Source organism: Trichosurus vulpecula, chromosome 4 (assembly GCF_011100635.1).
Source record: "Trichosurus vulpecula isolate mTriVul1 chromosome 4, mTriVul1.pri, whole genome shotgun sequence".
NCBI lineage: Eukaryota > Metazoa > Chordata > Mammalia > Diprotodontia > Phalangeridae > Trichosurus > Trichosurus vulpecula.
The window spans coordinates 130165761-130177985 of record NC_050576.1 but is presented as its reverse complement, the minus strand read 5'-3'; the positions used below and the strand labels follow the sequence as shown (position 1 = coordinate 130177985).

Genomic DNA, 12225 nt, shown 5'->3' with positions numbered 1-12225 from the left:
TTAAGTGTTGCTTCTGACACATATTGGCTGTGTAATCCTTGGCAAATCACTTGACCCTTCAGTTCACCATGCAACTCTATAAGAATATGTTACAGAGCAGATACTCAGTGCATTGGTAGAGGGTATAAGGAGTTTATTCACTGGGAGTTTCCTACATCAATGAAATCACAGGTCTGGACCACATATCCTATATTAGCTATATCGCAGGACCTCACTGGTAGTCATCTTATCTTGTCCCTTGATATGAAGTTGGGTGCAAAGATGATACTGATGAAAATATTTCTTGAAGAAACTCAACAAAACACCTGTGACATGTCCAAGTTGCATAAAAGATTAAATAAATTTTTAGTTTAGTTCAGAGTGCCAAGTAGGTACCCGAACTTATCTGCCAGTTTTCCCCAAAGAACTCTGGTCCCCTTGACCATCTGAAATCTCTACTTCATTTCTACCTTTCATCATTTATTACTTTGTAATCAGGCTTCTGCTCCTACAACTTTTTATGGTGAAGCTACTCTCTCCAAAGATCATCAGATTATGAAATCCTACAGCTTTTTCTCAGCCATCATGCACCTTAATATTCTCATGTGACTTGGCTTATGAAACTTAGCTACAAAACTCCTAATGTTCTCTCTCTAACCACACCTCTCTCTCCTTTGCTGGCTTCCCTTCTTCTCTATCCCCTCATATCAATGCTGTTAGAATGGGGATCAAACTAGAATCTCATTCAAGGTAGTTCCTATTCATTCAGAAATTGAAAAAATGTGTGACAAAATGATAAGCCTGAGTGTGAGGAACACCTACAAACAAAAGATAATGTCAGGCAGAGAGTAATTGATGATAAGCCTTGATATTATGTATACTATTTCCATGTAACAATGACAACCCAAAAGTCAGTGCTAGAAATCTACACAATACCAAATTTAGGGAGCTAGGCAGAAAAAATGTGGCTTAAGCTCTGGTGATGGGTTTAAAGTCAAGGTGTGGTTTAAGAGAACAACATGGCAGGAGTAGAAAATATTGCAAATTCCCTGGAGTAGGCTGATACTGCCGATACTATTATGGGTCTGATGACAGTTGAATACAATGGGAGCATTACCTCATTATCTCATATACTTATTTATAAATCCTACCACATAACATTTATCTTTTTATCTATGTACATTTGGAAGGGATCTTAGAGGCCACCTGGTTCAGTCCCCTCAGGTTATACATGTTAGGGGGAAACTAAGGCCCAGGGGAGATTAAATGCTGAACTCAAGGCTATAAAGGGAAGAAGTATATTTCTTGCCTCAGTTCAGTTTATTATTCATTCTGATCTAAAGATTTCTTTTTTTGGTATGTCATCACGCATAGCCATAGTGTTTTTTAAAATTGTATTTTATTTTTTCCCCCCAGTTACATATCAAGAAAATCATTTTGACAAGATTTTGAGTTCCAAATTTTTCTTCCCCCCTCCCCTCCCCTCTTCCAAAAATGTAAGGCAGTTTGATAGTTTATATATGTGCTATCATGTAAAATACTTCCATATCAGTCACAGTTGTAAAAGAAACAACTCAAAAGAAAAAAAACATGAGAAAGAATAAAGTAAGTGAAAAAAATATGCTTCAATTTGCATTCAGAGTCCATCAATTCTTTATCTGGATATGGATAGCATTTTCCTTTGTGAGCCCTTTGTACTTGTTCTTTGTACTTGGATTATTGTGTTGCTGAGAAGAGCTGAGTCATTCATAGTTGATCATCACACAATATTGCTGATACTATATACAATATTTTCCTGGTTATGCTCATTTCACATTGCATCAGTTAATGCAAGTTTTTCCAGGGTTTTCAGAAGTGTGACTATTCATTATTTCTTATTGTACAGTAGTATTCCATTACATATATATATATATATATATATATATATATGTATATACATATCTATCTATCTATCTATCTATCTCTCTCTCTCTCTCTCTCTCTCTCTCTATATATATATATATATATATATATATTACAAATTGTTCAGCCATTCCCCAATTGATGAGCATCCCTTCAGTTTACAATATTTTGCCATCACAAATAGGGCTGCTATAAATATTTTTGCACATGTAGGTTCTTTTCCCTTTTTTATGATCTCTTTGGGATACAGACCTAGTAGTAGTATTGCTGGATCAAAGAGTAGGCACAATTGGGTTGTCAAACTCCTTTCCAGTTGGATCAGTTTACAACTTCAGCAATGGTGTATTAGTGTCCTAATTTTCCCAAATCTTCTCCAGCATTTATCATTGTCCTTTTCTGTCATATTAGTCAATCTGATAGGTGTGAGGTGGTATTTCAGAGTTGTCTTAAGTTGCGTTTCTCTAATCAAAAGTGATTTACACCACTTCTTTATATACCTATAAATAGCTTTGATTTCTTCATCTGAAAACTGGCTGTTCATATCCTTTGACCATTTATCAATTGGGGAATGGCTTGTATTCTCATAAATTTGACTCAATTCTCTGTATATTTGAGAAATGAGGCCTTTATCAGAGACAGTTGTTATAAAGATTGTTTCCCAGCTTTCTGCTTTCCTTCTGATCTTGGTTGCATTGGTTTTGTTTGCACAAAAGCTTTTTAATTTAATATAATAAAAATTACCTATTTTACATTTTATAATGCTCTCTATCTCTTGTTTGGTCATGAATTCTTCCCCTCCCTATAGATCTGACAGTTGGGCTATTCCTTGCTCTTTGACTTTGCTTATATCTTATGCTTTATGTCTAAATCCTGCCAAAGGTCTGTCATATATGACTTTTCTAATATTCTATTTACTTCCTTAGTTTCTTTCTTGTTTATTTTTTGGTTAGATTTATCAAGTTCTGAGAGGGGACAGTCGAGGACTCCTACTAGTATAGTTTAGCTGTCCATTTTTTCCTGTAACTCACTTAAATTCTTTAAGAATTTGGATGCTATGGGGTGGAGCCAAGATGGCAGCTGGAAAGCAGAGACTTGTGTGAGCTCCCCACCAGGTCCCTTCAAACACCTATAAAAAATGGCTCTGAACAAATTCTAGGACAGTAGAACCCATGAAATAGCATAGGGAAGCAGGGCTCCAGCCCAGGACAGCCTAGATGGTTACAAGGTAAGGTATATCACACAGAACTAGGAGCAGAGTGGAGCAGAGCCCAGTGTGAGCTGCGCCTGGACCAACCAGACCAGGAGCCGGGAGGAACAGGCCCTAGTGGAGCTGTGGCAGTTACCAGACTTCTCAACCCACAAACACCAAAGACAACAGAGAAGGTTAGTGGGAAAAGCTTTGGGGACAGAGTGAAAGGAGTTTGCGGTTTGTCTACCACCCCAGGGGCAGCAGACGTGATGCAGCTCTGAGGCTGCTTGCAGAGCTACAGCTGAACTTGCTTCTGGCCCCAGGCCCACCTGGTGGGAGGAATTAAGTGGCAGATCTGAGCAGGAGTGCAGAGCCTGTTTAGATCTCAGTCAGGTCTGGGTTGGCGATTCTTGGGGAAGGAGGGGCACTGGTGTGGCAGAGCTTGCTGTGTAGAAATAACTCTGAAAACAACAGTGCAGCCCCTCAAGCTTGGGACAAAGTACTCTATCCAAGCAGTCATACCCTGACGAAAAACTCAAGGGTCAAGTAAGTTGGCTGGGAACATGGTCAGGTAGCAAAAATGGACTCAGATTCAGACTCAGACTTTGGAATCTTTCTTTGGTGACAAAGAAGACCAAAACATGCAGCCAGAAGAAGTCAACAAAGTCAAAGAGCCTACATCAAAAGCCTCCAAGAAAAACATGAACTGGTCTCAGGCCATGGAAGAGCTCAAAAAGGAGTTGGAAAAGCAAGTTAGAGAAGTAGAGGAAAAACTGGGAAGAGAAATGAGAGTGATGCGAGAAAACCATGAAAAACAAGTCAATTCCTTGCTAAAGGAGACCAAAAAAAATACTGAAGAAAATAACACCTTAAAAAAATAGACTAGGGGGGCAGAGTCAAGATGGCAGCTGGAAAGCAGGGGCTAGCATGAGCTCCCTGCCAAGTCCCTCCAAAAACCTATAAAAATGGCTCTGAACCAATTCTAGAACTGCAGAACCCACAAAACAGCAGAGGGAAGCAGGGCTCCAGCCCAGGACAGCCTAGATGGTTGCTGGGTGAGGTCTATCGCACACAGAACTTGGAGCGGAGCAGAGCAGAGCCCAGTGTTGGCCATGTGGACCAACCAGACCAGGAGCCAGGTGGAGCAGGCCCTAGCGCCCTGAATCAGTGAGCTGCGGCAGTTGCCAGACTTCTCAACCCACAAACACCAAAGACAACAGAGAAGAACTGCTGAACCCATGAAATAGTGGAGGGAAGCAAGGCTCTAGCCCAGGACAGTCTGGATGGTCTCTGGGTAAGGTCTATTGTGCATGGAGCTGGGAGTGGAGCAGAGTGGAGCAGAACCCAACATGGGCGGCGGCAGGACCAACCAGACCAGGAGCTAGGCGGAGTGGGCCCTAGTGCCCTGAATCAGTGAGCTGTGGCAGTTCCTAGACTTCTCAACCCACAAACACCAAAGACAACAGAGAAGGTTAGTGGGAAAAGCTGCTGGGGACAGAGTGAAAGAAGGAGTTCGTGGTTCAGCCACTGCTCCGGGGGCAGCGGAGGTGGGGCAGCTACAGAACTACAGCTGCAGTTTCTTCTGGCCCCAGGCCCACCTGGTGAGAGGAATTAAGTGGCGGATCAGAGCAGGAGTGCAGAGCAGGCTGAAGATCTGAGTCCAGTCCGGGTTGGTGGTTCTTGGGGAAGGAGGAATGCTGGTGTGGTAGAGTTAGGTGTAATAGCTCTGAAAAAAACAGTGCATCCCTTCAAGCTTGGAACATAGTACTCTTTACTCTACAAGCAGTCACACCCTGACGAAAAACTCAAGGGTCAAGTAAGTTGGTTGGGAACATGGCCAGGCAGCGAAAACGCACTCAGATTCAGTCTCAGACTTTGGAATCTTTCTTTGGTGACAAAGAAGACCAAAACATACAGCCAGAAGAAGTCGACAAAATCAAAGAGCCTACAACAAAAGCCTCCAAGAAAAACATGAATTGCTCTCAGGCCATGGAAGAGCTCAAAAAGGAGTTGGAAAAGCAAGTTAGAGAAGTAGAGGAAAAATTGGGAAGAGAAATGAGAAGGATGTAAGAAAACCACAAAAAACTAGTCAATGACTTGCTAAAGGAGACCCAAAAAGTACTGAAGAAAACAACACCTTAAAAAATAGACTAACTCAAATGGCAAAAGAGCTCCAAAAAACCAATGAGGAGAAGAATACCTTGAAAGGCAGAATTAGCCAAATGGAAAAGGAGGTCCAAAAGACCACTGAAGAAAATACTACCTTAAAAATTAGATTGAAGCAAGTGGAAGCTAGTGACTTGATGAGAAATCTAGATATTATAAAACAGAACCAAAGGAATGAAAAAGTGGAAGACAATGTCAAATATCTCATTAGAAAAACCACTGACCTGAAAAAGAGATCTAGGAGAGATAATTTTAAAAATTATTGGACTACCTGAAAGCCATGATCAAAAAAAGAGCCTAGACATCATCTTTCAAGAAATTATCAAGGAGAACTGCCCTGATATTCTAGAGCCAGAGGGTAACATAGAAATTGAAATAATCCACCAATTGCTTCCTGAAAAAGATCCCAAAAAGAAAACTCCTAGGAATATTGTCGCCAAATTCCAGAGCTCCCAGATCAAGGAGAAAATATTGCAAGCAGCCAGAAAGAAACAATTTGAATATTGCAGAAACACAATCAGGATAACACAAGATCTAGCAGCTTCTACATTAAGGGATCAAAGGGCTTGGAATATGATATTCCAGAGGTCAATGGAGCTAGGATTAAAACCAAGAATTACCTACCCAGCAAAACTGAGTATCATGCTCCAGGGCAAAATATGGGTTTTCAATAAAATAGAGGACTTTCAAGCTTTCTCAGTGAAAAGACCAGAGCTGAATAGAAAATTTGACTTTCAAACACGAGAATCAAGAGAAGCACGAAAAGGGAAACAAGAAAGAGAAATCAAAAGGGACTTACTAAAGTTGAGCTGTTTTGTTTACATTCCTACATGGAAAGATGATGTGTATAATTCATGAGACTTCAGTATTAGGCTAGTTGAAGGGAATATATATTCATGCATACATACATCTATATATATGTCTACATCTATATATATATATATATATACATATAGATAGATAGACAGAGGGCACAGGGTGAGTTGAATATGAAGGGATGAATCTAAAAAAATCAAATTAAGGGATGAGAGGAATATATTGAGAGAGGGAGAAAGAGAGAGATAGAATGGGGTAAATTATCTCACATAAAAGTGGCAAGAAAAAGCTGTTTTGTAGGAAGGGAAGAGGGGGCAGATGAGGGGGAATGAGTGAATCTTGCTCTCATTGGAATTGACCTGAGGAGGGAATACCATACACACTCAAGTGGGTATCTTACCCCACAGGAAAGAAGGCGGAAGGAGATAAAAAAGGGGGGATGATAGAAGGGAGGGTAGATCAAGGGCAGAGGAGGTAATCAAAAACAAACACTTTAAAGGGACAGGGTCAAGGGAGAAAATTGAATAAAGGGGGATAGGATAGGAAGGAGCAAAATATATTTAGTCTTTCACAACATGAGTGTTGTGGAAAGGTTTTGCATAATGATACACATATGGCCTACGTGGAATTGCTTGCCTTCTTAGGGAAGGTGAGTGGGGAGGGAAGAGGACAGAGAATTTGGAACTCAAAGTTTTAAAAACAGATGTTCATAAAAAGTTTTTGCATGCAAGTAGGAAATAAGATATTTAGGCAATGGGGAATAGAAATTTATCTTGCCCTACAAGAAAGTAAGGGAAAAGGGGATGGGGGGAAGTGGGGTGACAGAAGGGAGGGCTGACTGGAGAACAAGGCAACCAGAATATATGCCATCTAGGAATGGGTGGGAGGGTAGAAATGGGGAGAAAATTTGTAATTCAAACTCTTGTGAAAATCAATGCTGAAAACTAAAAATATTAAATAAATTAAATTAAAAAATTGAAGAAAAAGAATTTGGATGCTATACTGATTTGGTGCAGGTATGTTTTGTATTGATATTGCTTCATTGTCTATAGTACCTTTTAGCAAGATGTACTTTTCTTCCTCATCTATTTTAATTATATCTATTTTTGCTTTTACTTTATCTGAGATCAGGATTGCCAACCTTGCCCCTTTTTAACTTCAGGTGAAGCATAATAAATTCTGCTCCAGTCCCTTACCTTTACTCTGTGTGGGTCTCCCTGCATCAAGTATGTTTCTTGTAAACAAGATATTATAGGATTCTGGTTTTTGGTCCCCTCTGCTATTTGCTTTCATTTCATGGGAAAATTCATCCTATTCACATTACAGTTATGATTACTACCCATATATTTTCCTCCATCCTATTCTTCCTCATGTCTTCTCTCTCTCCTTTCACTCTTTCCCTCCTCACCAGCATTTTGCTTCTGTCTACCACCTCACCTGATCTAGGCCCTCTCTTCTTTCAGTCTCTACCCTCCCTTTATTTCATCTCCTCCCCTCCGAGATTTCTATATTCAATTGATTGCGTATATGATTCTCTCTTTGAGCCAATACTGATGAGAGTAAGGTTCAAGCAATGTTCGTTGACCTCCATTGTAATAGGTCTTTCATGCCTCTTAATGCGAAATAATTTACCCCATTCTATTTCTCCCTTTCTTCTGTACCCGTTGTACTCCTCTTTCTCATCCCTTAATTTTTTTATGTAATTCCCTCAAATTCATCTTAAACCCATACCCTCTATGTATATTCCTTCTAGCTTTACTGTTAGTGATATAATTTTTAAGAATTACAAGTATCATCTTCCCACGTAGGGATGCAAATCTTTAGCTTTATTGAATCCCTTATGTTTCCTTTTCCCTTTTAATCTGTTTATGCTTCTCTTGGTTTTTGATATTGGAGATCAAATTTTTGGTTTAGTTCTGGTCTTCTCCTTATGAAAGTTTGAAATCCTATTTCATTGAATGACCATTCCCCTGCACCCCCTTGATGTATTATGCTTAATTTTTCTTGGTAAGTGATTCTCAGTTGTAGTCCTAGCTCTTTGGGATACAGACCTAGTAGTGGTATTGCTGGATCAAAGGGTAGGCACAATTTGGTTGTACCTTCCAGAATATCATGTTCCATGACCTCTGATCCTTTATGGTTGCAGCTGCCAAGTCCTGTTTGATCCTGATTCTGACTTCCCAATATTTGCATTCTTTCTTTTGTTCCTTGACCTGAAAGTTTTGAAATTTGGCTATAATATTCCTTGGAGTTTTTATTTTGGGATCTGTTTCCTGAGGTGAGCAGTAAATTCTTGCAATGCCTATTTTGCCCTCTGGTTCCAGGCTATCAAGGCAGTTTTCCTTGATAATTTCTTAAAAGATGCTATCTAGGTCCTCTTTTGGATTATGGCTTTCAGGAGTCCAGTGATTCTGATATTGCCTATCCTTGGTCTGTTTTCCAGGTCACTTGTTTTTCCCATGAGGTATTTTACATTTTCTTCCATTTTTTTATTTTGAACTTGTTTGGTTGGTTCTTGATATCTCATAGAGTTCTCAGCTTCCACTTGCCCAATTCTAACTTTTAAGGTCTTGTTTTCCTTGATTAGCTTTTGTACTTTTCCATTTGGCCAGTTGTACACTTTAAGGAGTTGTTTTCTTCAGTAGAATTTTGTGTTTCCTTTTTCATTTGTGCAATTCTTTTTTTAAAGAAGTTTTCTAAGCTGTTGACTCTTTTTTCCTATAAGTCCCTTGTATCACTCTCATTTCTTCTCCCATTTTCCTTCTACTTCTCTTATATGATTTTTAAGCCCCTTTTTGAGCTCTTCCAGGAGTTCTTCCTGGGCTTAAGACCACTTTCTATTTTTCTTTGGGGTTTTGCCCATAGATGTTTTGACTTTGTTGTCCTCTTCTGAGTTTGTGTCTTAATCTTCCCTATCACCATAGCAACTTTCTGAGGTCAAGATTTTTTTGTTATTGTTTATTGCTCCTCTTTTTTTTTTTGCCTTTTTCCTTTCTTTTAAATTTTGATCTCTGTACCCAGGGTGGCAGGGGCATTGTCTCAGGCTTCTTCTGCCAGTGGCTGCTGGCCCTGCCTGTTGTTTACCTGGTGCTGTGCTGATGTTGCTCAGAAGGCCCATGGAGACCCTCTTGTCTGATGCTGTGCTAGGGAGATGGAGTGGGGATTGGCAGGCATTGCTAGAGGCTGTAGGGATCTGGCAGCTTACTGGATGCTGATCTGGGGTCCTAGTAGTGGTATCTGACATGTGATGAGGCCTGTTGGGTGTTTCTGTATTTCTCTGGAGCTATCTTGAAGCACATGGAGGTATTGCTACTGGAGGATGCCTGTTTGCCCTGGGATGGGCTGAAGCATGTGGTGGTTCTTAGAGCTGGAGTCTGCTGGTTCCCCTGGCTATGCTAAGGCACATGGAGGGTCTTGGTATTGGCATTTGCCTATTCCACCACACTGGGGTTCAGGATATCCCACTGGTTTGCTGGGCTGCTTTCTGTCCTGAAATGTACTCTCCTTTTACCTGAGTGAGAGGGACTTTTCTTGCTGATCTTCCAAGTTTCTTGGGCTAAATGGTTGTTTCACCCCATTTTTCCACTGGTTCTGCTGTTCTAGGATTTGTTTTGAGGCACTATTTTATGGTTGTTTGGAGGTGACTATGGGAAAGTTCCAGCAATTTACAGCTTACTCTGCCATCTTGGCTCCCCCATTTTTTTGTATTGCATTTTCCCCCATGTGTATTTTAAATTGTACTTATCCTTATTACATGTTATTTTGTGAGTTTCTGGACTTTATGGGCACATCTTTATTAAATTTCACTTACTGTATTTCCTTTTTCTTTTGTGTTAATGGCATTTTAAAATGGAACTTTTTCTTTGAGTGGGGGGGCAGGTTATTCAATAAACATTTATTAAGGGCTTACTATGTGCCAGAAACTGTGCTAAGTACTGGGGGAAAAAATAAAAAAAATACAGCCCCTGCCTTCCAGGAGCTTTGGTCTAATGGGGGAGAAAATATGCAAGTAACTATGTACATGTAAGATATATATGTATATAGATATATGTGTATGTGTGTATATATGTAAGTGTATAACTATGTGTGTATATATATATATTTATACATATATGTACATGTATGTATACATGATAATCTCAGAGAGAAGGCACCAGCATGGGAGGAAGGGAAAAAGGGAGAGAAGCCAGGAAAGGTTTCCTCCAGAACTTTTGCTGAATTTTGAAGGAAGCCAAGAAACCTTGGAGCTGGAGGTGAGGAGGGAGATCATTCCAAGCATAAGGAACAGTCAGTGGAAATGTGCAGCTGCTAATAAATAATATGAAATGATGCTGTACTTTGTTACATGGTCATCAAGCCAGCCAAACTCCTATCTCAATCATACTTGATCCTGCCTCTTCTGTCATTCTTATATCCCATCAATTGACAAGTCTCATCAATTTTGCAGTATTTTTTAACTACATTTCCCCCCTTTCTATTCACACTGAAACCATGCTACTGCATACCTTAATTATATTGGCTAGTCAACTATAGGTCAGCTAAATGATCTTCCTGTCTCCAGTCTTCATACCCTGGCCTGAGTATCTCACCATTCTGATCATGTTTTCATGTTACTCCTCTATTCAAAAACTTTCCATGGCTCCCCATTGTCTCTTAAATAAAGTATTCACCCCTGAATCTAAGATTCAGGATCTTATCTACAACCTACCTCTCTTTAGCTTTATGTAACAGTATTCTACTTTATATATTCTAAACTCCAATCAAAGTAAATTTCTCTTCCTCTCTCATTCTCATTCAAAATTATTTTCATCTTTGTGTTTGCTCACACTCTTCCCTATTCTTAGAATGTCCTCTATTCACCTGCAGCCTGCCTGCCCCAGCAGTCTCCATCCTCTGAAATCCATTCCTTCAAAGTTCAACTCTTGAGATATTTTCTATGAAGCCTTCCTTCACTTTACCTCCCCCAGGTGAAAATGATTCCTCCCTTTTCAAATTTCTCATTGCTTTGTGTCTAGCTTCTTCACATTTATCATGTTTTTTTGTTCTTTTAAGTAATTTTCCAGTCATGTCTGACTCTTCATGACCCCATTTGGCAAAGATGCTGGAGTCATTTCCTATTTCCTTCTCCAGCTCATTTTCCAGATGAGGAAGCTGAAGCAAACAGGGGTAAGTGATTTGCTCAGTGTCATACAACTAGTGTCTTGAGACCTGGTTTGAACTCAGGGAGATGAATCTTTCTGACTCCAGGCCTAGTACTCCCTCCACTGCATCACCTAGCTGGTCCACATTTATCATACTATCCCTTTTGTTACAGGGGGTTTTTTTTGCGTACATATCATTTCCTTCCATTAGATTAAACCTACGTTCTGTGTCATAACTATCTTTGTATCTCTAGCACCTTGAATGTAGATGGAACCTGATACATTTTTATTGATTTGAATTAAATAGGTCCTCACTATATAGGCCTCAAATAAGTTATTTCTATCAATCAAATTAAGTTCAGGAATTAGTATAAAAATTATACTGCACTTACTTCAGAGAAATTTGAAAGGCGTAAATTTTCTCCAGTCTCTATATTCTTCTTTGCTTTCTTTTTAGTGCCATAATGTACAAATTTTCTCACTGATGATGACAATAATCCATCAGACCATTCCATATTGTTCAGATCCATTTGGCCATAGAGTTCACCAAGAGTAATGCATTTTGGATTTAAAGTGAAAATCTCTATTTTCCCTCTTTTTCCTGCAACCTGAAATACACCAGTATTTCTTTTAGAAAAACAATGAATGCACAGACATAGAAGAAGTTATAATTTGTTAATTCCAATTGCAATTAACATTTATTGGCAAAATAGACAGTATGGACCTTGGGCCCAAGTTCAAAACACAATTCTTCATAGAGTAGACCCCAGATGGTGGAGTGAAAACAGGGACATGCCTGAGCTCTCTCAAATTCTTTCAGTTGTGCCTTGAGAAGTGAATCTGAACAGTTCTGAGAGAGGTAGAATCCTATAGGAGACAGAGTGTGGCAGATTTCCAAGTCAAGGGAGTTCAGAAAGAGAGGGATCTGTTGTACTGGGCCAGGAGAGTGCTGGGTATGTGGAACCACCATGGAGCACCATACTGGAATGGGAGCAGGCCCACCCCGCTGGCTGCAGTGGCAATCCCCAGGCC

The 12225-nt window shown here is 39.8% G+C and overlaps 1 protein-coding gene across 1 annotated transcript in view; it reads right to left on the bottom strand.

Annotated features, from left to right (window-relative positions):
• Positions 1-12225, bottom strand: part of DNAH14 (dynein axonemal heavy chain 14) — a 377809-nt gene that overhangs the window by 185054 nt on the left and 180530 nt on the right. Inside the window, exon 38 of the mRNA XM_036755542.1 lies at positions 11586-11801. Within this exon, the coding sequence (XP_036611437.1) occupies positions 11586-11801 (216 nt within the window). The remainder of the gene's footprint in view (positions 1-11585; positions 11802-12225) is intronic.